Raw genomic sequence first — 17638 nt, 5'->3', positions numbered from 1 at the left:
CGGGCTAAGATGATCATGACCGCATGACACTTTCCTGACACGCATTAAAATAATTAAAGCATGGAAACCTTTCTTCCCCAGTTAAATTTCTATTTAGGCTGCGTGTAGCATCGGATGCTTTAGCATCCGAGAATGTGACTTTAATTACCCTTTCTGAGAGGCCCAGAACCAGCCCGCCTCTGAAAGGTTTCAACAACCCTCCCTGCCCCCAACCTCTTGTTTTGTTTGAGACGGGCTGCCACGGAGGTGATATCCTTGCCTGAATGCGGGGATTTCACCTAAGCACTTTTGGTATGTTGAATTTGTATTCATTTGTTTTAACAAGGCAAGGCAGCAGCTGCTTTGAGGGGAACATTGGCCCCAGACGGAGAACTATGCTTGAAGATAGGTGGTGCATGTTGTTTTGGGCACATGGGCCTCACATGTCAACGGTTGTTTTAAGAGAAATGGTACATGAGCGTCAAGGCACCTGGGACATCATGGGCATGGTGTTAGGATCGAGATTCAGTATGGACGAGACTGCATAATTGCCGTCAGATTCACTCAGTCTCCTATGATGATGAATATCAACAGTGGTTGAGGTGAGGTCTGTCACTGACCCTTGGGAGGAAAAAGGGATAAGGGAGACCAACCTGGTGTGCGGGAGAACCTGTTGCTTGGCGATTCCACCGCCAAGAGTCACGCCGCCCTGACTGGAAGCGCTAAAGCGCTACATAACATTGCCGGACGCCACCGCCATCAGCTCCGCCGCCCCGGGACTACGAATCCGGTAGCCTCAGCGGCGGCGCGCATCACTGACGCGGTTGGAGCGCCAGGAGGCGCATAAAGTCGCCCAACCCTCCGCGTCGCGGGACGCGCCGGGCTAAGCCCGGGCCAAGGGCGGGCCCGTTTAAGCCCGTTCAAGACCGAACAAGGACGGGAAGGGCCACCCCACCAACATCTCCTGTAAGAACTCAAGGCGCAAGGTTAGTGTCAAGTTATATCATCGTTTGTGTGGTCACTTGGACGGGAGGACGATATCCAGGGAACACTCCCTCCTTCGGGGGTGGTGGAGATTATCCCTTCTCACCACCTAGATCTCACTGACGAGCTAAGCATGTCTTCACCTATGTGTTTGCTCCCCCATCTTGGTGCTCGAAAAGTTCCCTCACCTAACATCAAAACTCGCTCAGCCTGTAGTTTAAAATCAGGCCTGGCACAGCTAGAGGGGGGGATGTTAGCAAAAAGAAAACGTCCCGGCCCACCGATCCAAGCTGGGGGAAGGAAAGCAAAGTGTGCAAAAAAGACTGCTTTAAAGGAGGCCACAGTAGTAACGTCATCTGGTAGCCAAACTCAGACTGTACCACCTATTGAAGGGCATGGAGGGTCACAGGTACCTGTGAGGAATGAGTCACATTTTGATCTGGGTCAACCATTTTGGAAAAAACTGGAGGGAACAATTAAGAAGCTATGCAACCCAATATATGATCGGTTGGAGTCTATTGAAAATAGACTGGTGTGTTTGGAACTCTCGTTATCTACAGTCCAGAAGCAGGTTGGAACACGGCGTAGTGCTCCAAACTCTCAACGAAAATCACCAATAGCTCAAAATCCATCGGATTCTTCCACTTCTGGGGCAATCAGTGTGGGGGCCAAAGTGTCTGAGGCAGTCAACATGGTGCCTTCTCTGGCACCACCGGCATCTACACTGCCAGACATTGGGAACATAGTGGGGACGGAGCGAGTGCCTCATGTTGCAGAGAATTTACCAGTAGTAACTTTGTCAAATCCATCATTGGGGTCTGTAACAAGTACTGTGGGGTCTATAACAAGTACTGTGGCTACCTTACCGACTATTGATCACCCACCTGAATCAGCACCATATGTGGTAGTACTAGTGGGAGTACCTCCAGTAGTCCAGGGCAAGCGAGAAACCTATGGGGAGCTGAAAAATAAGTGCGTCTTCTGGCTCAACAAGTATCGTCCATTACCACCGAACATGGTTACAGAAATTCTGTTCGCTAGGAGAGTGAACTGGTTGGGAAGGAGCCCTAAGTCGACTGAAGGGGACTGTATCATTATTAACTTCAAAGACTGGAGAAGTGTTAACTACATTTGTAGCTGGCCACGATCTGATCGGTCCCCCCAGATACAAACTTTCCCCCTATCATATTTCTATGGCCCTAGGGTACCCATTGGAAGGAAAAATTTTACATTGGGAGAGCCAACTAATGCATGTCCTTTGGGTAATATAAGGCTGTTTAATAGGTTTGAGGCTTTGTCGGGGCTGGGTGATTGTGACTGACGCTATGTGCCCCACACCCCGTATTAAGTGTTGGGTCTCCAGGTATAGGTGAGGATGGGTGTGATAAGAGGGTAGTTGAAGTGACTGCCCGTGATTGCAGACACATAGAGAAAGGTGCCTGCAGCCCAGTCATTACAGGTATTGGAAATATAGATGAGGCACCAGGAGTGGGATCAATGTCCATGCAGAGTGAGGAATACCAAGCACCTGAGAGTTCTCCAGAATCAGGAGATTTAGCTTGAGGTCAAGCTGGGGTGGTATGTCAAACATCGTTCATTTCATGGAATGTGGCGGGTGTGGGGACTAAACTTAACTCACCCGCCTGGATGGAATTTATCGATAAATTTGACATTTGTCTGCTCCAGGAGACTTGGGCGATTGATCCTGTGTTTAAAGAGGGCTTTTTAAATGTTTATGTCCCCGCAGTTAAAAACCACCCAGGTCGCCCTATGGGGGGCTTAGTTATTTGGGTCAGGCAGAGTCTTAACTGTCATAGCCACTTACTTCCCGGGTCAAACTGCGATATTCTTACCGTAAGGCTTTGCTTCCCTTCGAATCTGAAAATAGACATCTTTAATGTCTATGCTAGGGGTCTCCCAGGAGGTAAGAAATCCGAGGTGGTAGTAGCCTTGGATACAATGCTTCAGGCAACCCCTGGAAATGTATTGCCAATAATAGCAGGTGATTTTAATACCGCTTTCGAGCCATTGGGCCCTGACGATATGCACCTAACCGATGAAGAGGATAGTAGATGGGGAGTTCCCCAGCTTGATATTAATCCCATAAGAAAGTGGACAGAGACTGCAATTAAATTGAAGGGCCTCTGTATGGGGCATCAGTTGAGGGCAGCTAATGGCTGTACACCATCGGATAGAATGGGCAAGGCAACGTTTGATAATGGTAATAGAGCAAGTCATATAGATTATCTACTTGTTACTCTCAAGCTGTGGTACACCCTTCTTGATATGGAGATAGTGGACCGCATTGCGAGTGACCATAATCCCATCTCTGCGGTGTTTAATTTGGGTTTAAAGAAGGTGGACGAAACGTCTAGGGGACCCATTGAGTCGAACCTAGTCCTAACTAATGAGGAGTGCCGCCTAAAGTGGTGCCAGGTGGTAGAACATCAGGACATCATTACAGAAATTGAGGATGGCTTGGAAGGTGTCCTGGCGACTATGGAGGTCGAATCTAGTCATGGGCTTCCGTATAGAGCTTTTATGGATGCCCATGATACCTACTTTACTAGTCTGAAAAGCTGCTTCTGTAAGTCCCGTCAAGGCAAAAGCGTGCAAATTCGTAGAGCAGAGAGTTGGTATGACAGCTCCTGTCGTGAAGCCAGGGGAGAGCTATCCAAAGCATTAAAAACAAAGGACCTAAGTAAAGTAAAGGCGGCTAGAGCCAATTATAGGCACAAACAGTTTACTGCTAAACAAACATGGGAAGAGTGTAGATGGCAGGACCTCAAAGAATCTTGTAAAGCTAAGAACCCAAAAGATTTTTGGAACTTTTTTTAAATGGGATAGGGATGGACAACATGAGATCCCCCAAAATAATGTTGCCCAAAGTGCATGGGTTGATTATTTCAAAACACAATACGCCGCTAATGAAGCAGGTTGTACCGAGGGAACCCGGGTCCACGTTTTCTATAATGAAGTAGTATTCACAGCAGGAGATGTGGACAGAGCATTAGATCTGGTGACCGCGGGCCGTGCACCTGGAATGGATTGTGTCCCCGCCGACCTGTTTTTACACAGTAAGGGAAGATGGCGATTTTATATTATGCATTTGGCAAATGCCATCGCCCAGGGGATGGAAGTCCCACAATCATGGAAATGCGCGGAAATAGTTCCGGTATTTAAAAAAGGGGACAAGTCGCTAGCAGGCAATTACAGGCCCATCAGCTGGTTTTGTGTAAAATCCAGACGTGGATGGATGATGATAACATCTTGAGTCACCTCCAGGCTGGGTTTCGACCCAAGACCAGCACCATAGACCAGGTCTTCAGATTCATTATTTTATTTTGGCGCACTGTGGTTTTGGATAAAGGTACTCTTTATGCTTTTTTTGTAGACTTAAGGGCGGCTTTTGACTTGGTGCACCGCAACAAATTGTGGCAAGTGCTGGAGGAACTAGGGATGGCCCCTGAGTTGCTGTGTTTGGTCGTCCGGTTACATGAGGGTACGTTTGCTCGGGTACGGTGGGGGGGCCAGGGAGACGTTACGGAACCCTTCCCTGTTGAGCGAGGGGTGAGGCAGGGCTGCGTCATGGCGCCACCCTGTTCTCTCTTTTCGTGAACGGGGTAGCGAGTTCTCTCTCCTTGGTCCCGACTGATGCCCCGGTGATGTGTGGTGAGTGAGTCCCGATTCTCATGTTCGCGGACGATACCTTAATAATTTCAAAAACTCCCAGTGGCCTTCAGCGTGCCCTTAAGCGCTTTGAGGACTTTTGCCTAGAACGGGGTTTGGAAATAAATATAGCCAAAACCAAGTATATGGTCCTTACTGACCGCAAATTTGCTGAGTGTGCCAAACCCTATAGAGGGAGGATATACATGAACAACTCCCCGCTTGAGCAGGGTGAAGCGTTTACCTACCTGGGGGTTACCCTTCAGAAAGATCTGTGATGGACTAGCCAATTAGATCTAGCAGTCCTTAAGCATCGCCAGCAGGCAGGTATCCTTCTTAAAAGGTTTAAGTCTTCTGAATCAAAACCCATTAGCCCACTGTTAGAAATATATGGGATGAAGGTACTAAGTTCGGCTCTTTACGGAGCTGAACTATGGGGTTTTGAAAAACTAAGGAGTCTGACACTAGCAGAAAATGAATTCTTAAGAGAAGCGACTAGTGTCCCGGCAAGTACCCCGCTGTTACCTTTAATATGGGACCTTGGGAAAAAATCTGTCCAAGATCTTGCTTTCCTACGCCCGCTTTTGTACTGGCGTAGGATATGGACCACAGAAGAGCTTCAGCATTATGCAGAGGGCCTAAAATAAATAATAGCGAAAGATTCCTCACAAAAAATACATTGGCTAAAGGCTATAAAGTCTCTGCTAATTAGCCTAGGAATGAGGGAACTTTGGGATGACCCGGAAAATGCTGTTTTTCCCCCTCTAAAAAAGTTCTGAAGATAAAATATTGGGAGATGGTTACATTAAATGCAAGAACGAAGGGCCTCTCTCTGCACCTCACAGATCGCTTCCTGGAATTCAAGGTCTACCCTAAGCTGGAACCGTATTGGGATGCCATCGAAAAGCAGTTTGACCGTAAACTCTATTTTCAATTCAGAGTAGGCTCCCTTCCAACAAGGTCACTCACAGCTAATTGGGTAGGCGAAAACCACCATGACAAATGTCCTAGGTGCAGGGAAGAACAAGAGACGATAAGTCACCTCCTTTTTTTTGTCCCCTCTATGTGGCCCCTAGAGAGATGTGGATTAAACTGACATGTAAACTGATCGGTATCTGCAGACATGAGGAGGCGTTAAGAATCTTGTGTACAGACCCCAATCCCCCAATTGTCAGTGGCAACATTTTTTAAATGGGCATGGATAATTCGGGCAAGAGCACTATGAAAATGGATTGAGAGTATTATTTAACCTGCTTATTTGCACTGTAAATGTTTGGGATGGAGCTGGGATATGAGCCTAGTAATATAGCATCTAACCCACATAACTGATGTGTTTTATAAATTTTAAGGATGTGTTTTTAGCTATGTGATATTCGGCAATTGTCCCTTGGAGTTTAATTCTTTTTTTAAAAATATTTATTGTACAACTTTCTTAATGACATTTTTAAATCATTGGGAAATGTGATTTTAGGTCTTACTTTTATGACTTAATTGTCGAATAAAGTTTAGGAAATGAAATGATAAGGGAGAGAGAAAAGGGAGACCCCTAAAAGATCACCACAAGGCCGCGCCAATCAATGTGTTGCCATGGTCCATCTATCAGAGGGAAAGTCTGGAGTAGGTTAGAGAAAATGTGATCAAATACAAAGTAAGAAAAGTGAACCAAAAGATCTCTACATTAGCACAGGGAATTTTACTGCTAACATTCAGAACAAGAGTGTGGCCAGTCTCCCAGCTGCCTGAATCCAGCCAGAGAACCTAAGCGAAGAAAGGCAGGATACTTTGCTGAGGTGGAAGACACTGTCAACCCCATAGAAAGAAGTGAAGTAGCTGCGAGCTCCAGATTCAGGACCACAGAGCCAACCCCATATGGAACAAAATAAAACTGTAGTGACACAAACATGTGATAGAGCATCGTGGAGTGAAAGATAACCGCCGCTCGTGTTTCAGAACTTGTTTGCCGTTTTGATACTGTGCTGCAGAGCTCTGCCTGAGGATAATTGGAGGCGGAGGCGCTGATTTCTAACCTGACTCGTCGTGGGAGCATTTTCTAATACCTGGTGACCGCAGTGGAGAGAGAGGCGCCGGCCCCGGGACTGCGAGGACCAGCAATCACCACCTCTCAGCTGGTCCTCTTCCCGCGTGAGCCGCGCCCCCTCCCAGAGTCCCTCGCGGCCCCCGCTTCGCGGGTGCCGCTCGTGTTTCAGAACTTGTTTGCCGTTTTGATACTGTGCTGCAGAGCTCTGCCTGAGGATAATTGGAGGCGGAGGCGCTGATTTCTAACCTGACTCGTCGTGGGAGCATTTTCTAATACCTGGTGACCGCAGTGGAGAGAGAGGCGCCGGCCCCGGGACTGCGAGGACCAGCAATCACCACCTCTCAGCTGGTCCTCTTCCCGCGTGAGCCGCGCCCCCTCCCAGAGTCACACCCCCAGCAATTCCGATAACTTCTCGCGGCCCCCGCTTCGCGGGTGCCGCTCGTGTTTCAGAACTTGTTTGCCGTTTTGATACTGTGCTGCAGAGCTCTGCCTGAGGATAATTGGAGGCGGAGGCGCTGATTTCTAACCTGACTCGTCGTGGGAGCATTTTCTAATACCTGGTGACCGCAGTGGAGAGAGAGGCGCCGGCCCCGGGACTGCGAGGACCAGCAATCACCACCTCTCAGCTGGTCCTCTTCCCGCGTGAGCCGCGCCCCCTCCCAGAGTCCCTCGCGGCCCCCGCTTCGCGGGTGCCGCTCGTGTTTCAGAACTTGTTTGCCGTTTTGATACTGTGCTGCAGAGCTCTGCCTGAGGATAATTGGAGGCGCTGATTTCTAACCTGACTCGTCGTGGGAGCATTTTCTAATACCTGGTGACCGCAGTGGAGAGAGAGGCGCCGGCCCCGGGACTGCGAGGACCAGCAATCACCACCTCTCAGCTGGTCCTCTTCCCGCGTGAGCCGCGCCCCCTCCCAGAGTCACACCCCCATTCCAGCCAATAGGGTGTCATATTATTATCACAAAAGGAAGCCCAATCACGCGCCAAGCGGGACGCGCGCGGGGCAAAGCTCGGGGCGAAGCCCGGGCAAAGGGCGGGCCGTCTGTGGCCGTCCGAGGACGGGACGGGCCACCCCACTTGCGGTCATCACTTCAGGTGTTTGTTATTTACACAGCCTTCACCGAAACGTTACAAACAGTGGTAAATATTTTCTTCTGTCCATTGTTAGTAAATTGGGTTAAATAAGATTTTCCTAAAACACCAAAATTCTCCAAAGATATCAGTGACGTTACAAGAGATTCATTATCCCTGACGATAATTGGAGCATAAATGGGTTTTAAGAAACTGAGATCTCGGACAGTCTATATGAAAAGAATGGGAACGGAAAATGCAGTGCGAAATACCACTGACAAAGCTATTAAACAAGGTCGTTTAGCCCATACTCCAGCCATCACTGCATATTTTTCCGCATTTTCGCCCAAACAAAGTCAAGATATACTATCGCTAAGCAAGGATGTTAATCTCAATGTAACAGACTTAGCTGGGGAGACAAATAATCTTCCATCAAAATCTACCCCAATGAATCTTAGCTTACAACTTAAGGAGGAATGTTTGGAATTAGACCTAAGCAACAATTATCTAGTATGAATGAATGAAATGATCTTTATTCGGATTATAATAAATCCATAAAAGTACATACAGAATGAAACATTAAAAAAATGCATTAAAATTCATTCAAATTATCTAGTACCCCAAAAGACTTTCTGCTGTCATATCATGAAACGATCAAACTGAAAACGGTAACACCTATAAAAAGCAGAGGGAGCGTAACCCTTTTTGATGATACAAATAATAGTAAACAAATTATTGCGATAGAGCAAAAGGATCTAGGAACAACTAACAGTATCCAGTTAAAAACTTCTTCACCTATCGCTTTGTGTGATCCCTCAATGGACCCCTTCAATCTTAAAAATTACAATAACACGGCTGATAACGTTCCTCCAATATCAAAAGCTCTATTCTCTCTACAAGAGATATTGGAATCTGTTCTTTCATTTCTTGAAAATATTCTTGAAAATTCTGATCAGACATTGGACGTCCAAATAGGTATCTTAAAGTATTTGGTAGAAGAAAAAAAGAAAAAAACTTCCCATGAAGTAGATAAAATCAATACGTTATATAAAACCAATTTTGACCAACAAAGCATACCAAAAGATCACAAAAATAATCAGGAGGAAAAAATGCGGGACTTTGGTACACAAACTGTAGACATTCAGATACAAGAAAAACAGAAAATTGATAATTTGAATGATTCAGTGATATATTCTCTGAAAAGCTTATTTAGAGAAAAACATCAACAAAAAGTAAAACACTTTCCAGTGTTTTCAAAAACTCATGGAAAGAAAAACCCTACCAATGCTAACGTCCCTGAAATACAGGAATCAATAATTAACATCAGTAATGCATTGAGCGAAGGAAAGGAAGACATGTTAACTAATAAGAACAAGGAAAGGATCACCGCAAACGGGAAAGGAAGGAGAAGAAAGCCAGAGAGAAGGATCCAAAAACGGAAAAATCGTAAACTAAAATTCCAAAAATCTGTAATCTCCTATAATTCTGAAGAAAAACAATGTGATATTAAAATAGAGTCTCAAAATGTTAAAAAAGGCACTTCCATTAAAAACTATGAAAATATGGTGCCTCAACTAGACCCGACAGCAAAAGAGTATATCTCCATCAAATACCCTAAGCAATTAGATCAAAATAAAAACATCTTTATAGAAGGAAACAGTAGCTGCTATAAAAAGGTGGAAGGGCCTCCTTCCAAAACTCTTCAAATTGAGGAACTTTTTCCTATTGATTCAGCACCACTCAATAGAGGAAGGATTATAAATTTATTACGACATATAAGGCCATTAGACACTATGACTAGTAGCGAAATTGATCTTGTGTCCTTTCCCAAAAAAGAGAACAATAAATTGACAGTGGTAACCTTTTGGTCAACAGTCCTCCCAGGCATAATATTAAAGGAGAAAGAGACACTACACAAGCACGGATATGATGTACTGGAAATAGAAGATCCAAAGGACCATAATACTCCCAATGGGTATAATGCTCAAATACAGGCAATTACCAATTCTCAAGTCAATAAATATCAGTGGAAAAATGGCGTCACTGAAGATCGAGACAACACAAACCTAAAAATTCTGGTGAATAAAGGCCATAGGGCAGTTTGGTACAAAGTCGACATGGAACCTGAAGAGCACAATACTACTGATTCCTGGGCTTGGGTCTCTGAGACTCTGAACAGTAACAAAATCAATAACTTCAGACAAAATTCTGTTTAGCACGGGATTAAGGATTACATCTTGGAACATTGCTGGCAGAACTAAAAACAAACTGTCCATGGTTATGAGAAATCTCCCCGATATACTGCTTTTACAAGAAACATGGGATATCGTATCTTTCATTCTTAAAGGGTACTTTATATATGAAAAATTAGCATTACCCACCAATCGAGGTCACGCTAAAGGAGGGTTAGCCATATTGTTAAGGGAAGACTACCTATGGGAACAGGAAATAATAGACACAAAATCTAACAACTTGCAGTGCATCCAAATATTTGTAAAAAAATATAGCACTGCTTCACCACAGGCAGTCTTACTTTTCAATGTCTATGCTCCCCCTGGGAAAGAAAATGACAATACATTTTTGGACATAATTGAAAAGATTACGCATATTACGGAGATCCATACTCATTCGTCTTTCTTAATTGCGGGGGATTTCAATAGTAAAATTTCCAATTCTGAAATTAACAGGTGGGCAAATTTATATGCAGAAGAAGGTCAGGAAATTATAATTCCACAATTCCCCGAGGGTATTCTAACCAATAAAAGAGGCGGATTGTTATTATCAGCAATAACAAACATTAATGGACTAACATTGAATGGAGCTGTTGAAGGGGACATTCCAGCAAAGTATACCAGGCGAGGCAATGGGTCTCCATCCATTATAGATTATATCATAAGTAGTAAGGATTTGCTTGATACTGCTTTGCTATTAACTAATCAATTTTGTCTGGAGAGCGATCATGCGATTATGCAACTAATAGCAGATTTGATACCTAAAACATCCCAACCTAGACATATTATTTACATTGAAAGTACTGTTCTAATAGAAAGCGAACGGAGACGTATCTACTGGAATTCCTTGACCCTTGATAAAATCATGACGAAGATTGATCATTCAAAGTTTCTGGAGCAGAGATTCTCCAAAAATCCTACAGAAAACTTTGAATTCATAATTAAGGATTTCAAAAAACTCGTCCTAAGTAAGATACCATCGGGTGCAAGAAATAATATTAAAAAGAAGGAAGGTAAAAATGCATGTTCCCACAAGCACTCAGAAGTTAAGAAACAATTAAATAAACTTTTACGTGCTCAATACATGAACTTTTCAGTAAGTGTAAAGAAGGAAATAAACAGATTGAAGAACCAACTGAGGCGGGAGAACCAAAAGGAAAAAAGAGCCATAGAAGATCGAAACTGGGTCGACATTCAGATTGCTGCAAGTAATTGCAATCAACGTAAATATTGGTCCCTAATTGCGAAAATAACTGGCACAAAGAAAAATCTACAAACCATCCCGGTTCCCCCGAATGACTGGAAAATATACCTCTCAGATCTTTACAAAGTAAATCCAATAAAAACCAAAGTAAGCAGTACAGATATGAATTATGATAAAGATGAGAGTTCTTTAATACAAACTACAGCCATTTCGGTTGAACATATTATACGTAAAGCAAGAACCACAGGTGCCTCTGGACCAGATGAAATCCCGATTAAGGCATTAAAAGTAGCACCAAAAGAATGGAGCAAGCTATTATGCCCTCTCTTTAATTACATCTTTGAGAGTGGACATGTTCCAAAATCTTGGCAGGGAAGCATAATTATCCCTATCCATAAAAAGGGAAGTAAAACCCAAGCTGGAAATTATCGTCAGATCGCACTCATGGATGCAGTAGGCAAAGTGTTCGCGGCAGAGGTATTAGATCGCCTGAAAGAATGGGCCTTTTCGTCAGGTCTGATTCCTATGTGTCAAGCAGGCTTTAGGCCTAGGCACTCGGTCACAGATAACATAGCAGTAATTCAGGTTATCTTCGACAAGTACATTACTTTAAAAGCCCAGGTAGTTTATGCCGCATTCATCGATTATTCAACGGCGTTTGATCGGGTTGATCGATCTACCCTATGGAAAAAACTTAGGAGCCTCGGAATCCAAGAACAATTGCTGCAAGCAATCATAAGCCTCCACACCAACACCTGGTGCCAAGTCCAGATGGGGGGAGAAAAAGGACTTACAAAAAGAATCGAAACAGAGAATGGGCTGAAACAAGGGTGCCTTTTAGCCCCGCTCCTCTTTTCCCTCTATCTAAGTGACCTGCCTCACCAATTGCAATCTGGTTCTAATTTACCGCCGAAGATCGCTCAGCAAAATATAATCTCCTTACTCTACGCTGATGATATTGTATTATTAGATCTAACCCCTTTCGGACTACAAGCATCACTGGACATTTTGCATCAATACTCGAAGGAAAACTATCTAATTCCAAATATAAAGAAAACTAAAGTGATAGCTTTTTCAGGAAGAAAACAAAGCGCCAAGTACTCCTGGAAGATCGGTGAAGAAAAAATAGAAGAGGTAGATAACTATCCTTATCTCGGAAGGATTCTCTCCAAAAATCTAACAAACTCAGTACAGGTATCAAATCTACAAAGGAAAGCCGATATACATGTCTCTGCTCTCCTGAAACTTTACAGCGCAACCGGGAATAGACATTTCTCTGCACTGTTAGGCACATACAGAGTAAAAATTCCACCTGTATTATCATATGCGACGGAATACATCCCCATAAAACAATGGGTTTTCATGGACCAAAAAGAAGGGAAAATATTAAGAAGGATCATGAAAGTTTCAGTTGCTGTACCTGTACAGGCATTGAGATTAGAACTATCAATCGTAAGCTCTTATGCTATAGCTATCGCTAATGTGATAAGGTGGGCCTACAACCTGATCCATGCGAAGAAGAATACTTTAAGGTCAGTGTTGAAAAAAGAGTCTTTTGGGGCAGTGCCTAACAAGCAAGTCTTTTTGGAAAACTTGGCTGTTGCATTTCGGTTGGCAAACATTAACATTGAAATGTTGAGTACCTGGTCTCCGGCACATTTAAAATTGTTCTTAAAAACTTTTACCCCTAAGTTGAGCTATGAATTGGACTGTTTACACTGCAATAAATTAACTATCTATAAGCCATTCGTAGAAAAACTCGATTTCAAGCAAACTCGACCGTACATTGGGTTTACCCTGACACATGGCGTAAGAAGAGCAATCACTATGTACCGGTTGGGTATTTTACCACTATTAGCATTTACCTCCAGATGGCTTCCAGGAGGATCTCCTATATGTACTTTGTGCACAGGGGGTGACCAAACTATTGAACATTTATTACTTGTGTGTCCTAATCAAAAAGTAACTCTAGCTCGTACAAGATACCTTAATCCTATATTTCGCTCCTGTAGAATTATTAAGGGGAGAGAACTTTTAGATATGTGTAGTTTACCCTTGAATGAATTCATTTGTTACAATTTGTACAAATTTTTAAAACAATTTTTATCTCTGTATTAATATTGTTGCACTTTTTTGTAAAATGTAGATTCCTTTTGTGGTCCTCTGTTGAGTACCATCACAAATAAAATTTTTGACTTTTTTTTGACTTTGAGTGAAAGATAACTCACCAACTGCTGTTGCAGGTGAGAATACTCAGGGGACTGTGGCTCTTATTCTATCTCTGTTCCTCCCATCCTGGATGTGCTCCCATAACCAGTGTTCTACCAAATCTGTGCCATGAGTGTTTCCATCTTTGTGACCCCAATCTATACTGTCAACCAGTGCAACCTTCAGCCATAGCCTGTTTGGAATTCTCCTTTCGACGGGGCAGATCAGTCCTACCAATTCTGACACTTTTCATCAATAGTTGAGATACGTTAATGCAGAGGGCAGGCACAGTCCTCACATAGTCATTGTGTTCCAAGAGAGACACACAATGCAGGGCGTATTGTATTGTATTTGTAGAGCACTTACTATCCCTATGTGCGATGCTGAAGCACTTGTCCATGCGAGTAGCAGGTTACACCTTATGCATGTGTGGTTGGAAGAGTGTTGTCTTTGCTTTGAGCCTCTGTGGAAAGCGTCTCCATGCGGTGCATGATGAATACCAAGGTGCGGTTTTGTAATGCAGAATCGCCACTTCTGTTTCTCAGCTTGGCCTGAGCATTACCTGGTCCGGATTGTCTGCCATTTTTGCTCCGCCCCCCTTGATTAACTTTAGCCACGCCCCTCATTTGCTATGTTAGCTACCCCCGAAGTTAAGACCTAGTTGCGCCCCTGCTCAGCAAGGATACTAAAGATTCACATTAGTACACAGGGTACAACGCTGTATCATTCTAATGCAATTAGGGATTTTACCACTAAAAGCGATAAGAAAAAAGTGGAACAATTCCAACAATACTACAGGTTTATTTGATCTATGTAATAGAGGTGTCCAAAACATATTTCATGTATTGTTTGCTTGTCCAAACATAACCTTGGTAGAGGGCAGACGTCACTATTTAAAACCTATTTGTCTCAGATACTGCACAAGGTTTAATAACGTATTTAGATCGCCACCCAAGGAATACATCTGCCATAACTTGTTTACATTTTTTTTATTATGCATACGTTGTAATTGATTTTATACAGGAAATCAAATTAGTATTTTGATTCTTTTGCCGACCTCAGAAGAGGTCTAAATCAAATAAAATCAAACTCGACTTGGTTGGTTCACGTTATTTCCGAAAAAATCGCATTCTGGCTTTTGACTCCTTAACCCATTAAGTGTTCGGTCTATTTGGGGAGCAGCAATATTGGCGGGAGGCTCCTCCTCACCTGGAAATCGCACCAACTCAGCGCTCCCTCCAGCAGAAACCAGCGCCTCTACCAACCGGCGACACTGGGTGCTCTTGCCAGCACGGTCCACGCCTTCCAGCACAATAAGTGCACCTCGGCCGCATACACCCGCCATTAGAACCCTGAGCGTCCCGCCACAGAAATAAAAACAGTGACGCCAACCCTCGACGTCAGCGTACCAGAAGAGGGTTCACGCACAGAACGCTGGGTAGGGGTCGCTGTTTTACGAAACGACCAACTTGTGCGACTTCCTTTCTCCCCGAGACCCCACCTCTTTCCATGGGCGTGCGCTCAACCTCCTAGACTCCCTCCCTTTAGGGCGGACCTACGATCACATTCATAAGGAGGTAAGCAAAACGGCTGAAGATCATTATTTTATTTATTTTATTTTATGCGTTTTTATATAGCGCGGACTATACCCGAAAGTGTCAGAGCGCTTCACAATAGGAACAGAACTGATACACGAGGAGAACATTACAAGTGAACAAATTACAAAAGCAAGTGACAATTGTGAGCAAAAAAAATACAAGAGGTAGCAAACGGTGCATTACAGAAGGAAAAATGACGTGTGCAGGTTACAAAAGCGTACAAAGTACAAGTAGAGGTATAGTACTGCAATATATGGCAGACACTTAAAAACAAGAACAAACGTTACGTAGGCAATGGTGGCACTTGTGCAAGTATCTAAAGCAAACAAAATGTAAGAGGTAGCAAACAGTGTGTTACATGAGAAAAGTGACGTGTGCATGTTACAAAAGAGTACCATACACAGGTAGAAGGATAATATTGCAATACATGGCAGAACACACTGGGAACGCACTTCCAAAGTCATGGAGAAAAGGATTCTTTATAATGGAAGGTCTTCCTTCAGAGTGTGAGTTAAATTTGGAAGTGTCTTTGAAGGAGGAGAACTTTGAGGTCCGTTTTGAAGGCCTGGGAGGAAGTGGTGGTCCGCAGTTGTGGCGGAAGTGAGTTCCAGATTCTCACCGCGTTGCCTGAAAACGATTGGGCCATCGATCTTTCCTTCTTGAAAGTGTGAGGTTCAAGCAGTAAATTTTCCGCATTACATGATGGTCTAGAGGCTCCAGAGAGTTTCAGTTTATTCGCCAGGTAGCGAGGAGAGGAGTGCAAGGCTTTGTGGGTGATACAGGCAGTCTTGTAGATAGATCTTGCCTCGATGGGAAGCCAGCGGAGGGTGGATAGTATGGGTGTGATGTGGTCGCTTCTTTTGGCCCCATAAATGAAGCGAGCTGCTGAATGGAGAACAGATTTAAGGGGGGACAGGTGGGATTTGGGAAGGCCAGTGAGAAGAGAATTGCAGTAGTCCAGTCTGGAGAGGACCAGCGATTAGACCAGGGTTTTAAGGTTGTAGTAAATACGAACAGGACTAGAAGGTAAGTTCAAGGAGGATTTATTTCTGGCTCTTCAAACAGACTGTGATTCCTGCCTGCGTCTTGCCCCGGGAAGAAGCGACGAATTTCCCAAAGAAGGCGCAGTTGGTATCGAGCAGACTTTGCAATGGAGTTGATGTGGGAGATTAGATTGAGTTTTTTGTCGAGTATGACACCCAGGGATTTTGCGCTGTCGACAATGATGGGTTTATTGTTAAGTAGATTAATCTGATCCATCCATGATTGAACCGGGGGAGGAGAAAGTGAGAAGGAGAGGAGGAGGAATTCCGTTTTGGAGGAATTCAGAATCAGTTGATGTGTTGACATTCAGTTTTGAATGGAGTCCAGAGTAGAGCTTAGGACGAGAGATTGTGAGTGGAGGCAACCTTGAGGTAGATTTTAGTGTCGTCTGCGTAGAGATGATAGTTGACCCCGTATTTACTTAGGAGGTTTCCCAGTGGTTCTAAATAGCGATTAAACAATGTGGGTGCGAGTATAGAGCCTTGAGAAACATCTTGACCTACCGCCAAAGGAGATGAAAGACTTCGCTATTTTGATCATTTGGGATCTATCAGACAGGAAGGAAGCAAACCATTTAAGCACAGTGCCCTCCATGCCCATTCTCTGTTGAAGAGTGTTGAGGAGAGTGTTGCGATTGACAGTGTCAAAGGCTGCAGAAAGGTCAAGGAGAATTAGAAGACAAGACCCTCCCGAATCGAGTATCCGCGGCGTGTCATCAATCACTTGCAGCAGGGCTGTTTCAGTGCTGCAGTTTTGGATGAAGCCGGACTGAAAATTGTCAAGAAGATCATTGTCCTTGATATGACTAGAGAGTTGTTTCGCTACACATCTTTCTGTGATCTTCGCAAGAAAGGGTAGGTTAGTGATGGGGCGGAGTTGTTGAGGTCATTCGCATCAGCAGTGGGTTTTTTAAGCAGAGGGGTGACCTGCCCAGTTTTGAAGGGGACAGGAAGGCAGCCTTGACAGAGGGAGAGGTTGACCAGAGTGGTCCAATAGGGAAGAGAATGGTTATAGAAGTCAATGGCAATGGCACTAGGGATGGGGTCAAGAGAATGGTTGGAGGGCTTTGTTTCGAGGATGCAATTGAGGAGGGCATCTTCAGAGATGGGGTCAAAGTTCTGCCAAATGGCTAGTGGTAGGATGAGCGACCTGATACACAAGTGATTTCACTTTTTCGTCAAAGAATACAGCGAAATCCGCTGCTTTCTTTGTAGAATCCTCCAACTCGGAGGGTGGGGGAGAGCTGTTAGTATTCTTGATGAGATCAAATAGTTTTTTGGGTCTATTTTTGGCTGAGTCAAGGAGGGTTCTGAAGTGCGACGCTTTCCCAAGGAAGATGTGCTTGTGGTACTTGGATCTTGCTGAACGAAGCGTAGCCAAATTATAGGAGGAGGGCGCTTGCCTCCATTGTTTATCCAGGAGTCCTAGGTGCATCCTTTCTTCGTAGAGGGATTTGTTGAACCAAGGTGCTGAGGGAATGGGCCTTTTCTTTTTGCTTTGGAGAGGAGCGACGTTATTGATTTAGACTGCAAGGACTGTGAGGCATTGGGAGGTGAGTTCATCAACATCTAGGTTCGGGTCTAGCCTTGAAAGTGACAGCAAAGCTGATTCACAG

General features: G+C 44.2%; 2 protein-coding genes across 9 annotated transcripts in view; one reads left to right on the top strand and one right to left on the bottom strand.

Moving 5' to 3' along the window:
• The window catches only part of DTYMK (deoxythymidylate kinase), a 106178-nt gene extending 91452 nt beyond the window's left edge, over window positions 1-14726 (bottom strand). Inside the window, exon 1 of the mRNA XM_078665676.1 lies at window positions 14591-14726. Coding sequence (XP_078521802.1) covers window positions 14591-14726 — 136 coding nt within the window. The remainder of the gene's footprint in view (window positions 1-14590) is intronic.
• The window catches only part of D2HGDH (D-2-hydroxyglutarate dehydrogenase), a 1118641-nt gene that overhangs the window by 342809 nt on the left and 758194 nt on the right, over window positions 1-17638 (top strand). Inside the window, exon 1 of one of the 8 annotated variants that reach the window (XM_078665669.1) lies at window positions 14828-14958. The exons of the other annotated variants lie outside the window; for them this stretch is intronic. The gene's annotated coding sequence lies outside the window, so the exon portion shown is untranslated. Of the gene's footprint in view, window positions 1-14827; window positions 14959-17638 lie in introns of those variants that run through there. 8 annotated transcript variants of the gene reach the window in all.

This window comes from Lissotriton helveticus, chromosome 11 (genome assembly GCF_964261635.1).
Source record: "Lissotriton helveticus chromosome 11, aLisHel1.1, whole genome shotgun sequence".
NCBI lineage: Eukaryota > Metazoa > Chordata > Amphibia > Caudata > Salamandridae > Lissotriton > Lissotriton helveticus.
The sequence above is the reverse complement of the archived record's forward strand: the minus strand, read 5'-3'. Positions and strand labels throughout refer to the sequence as shown.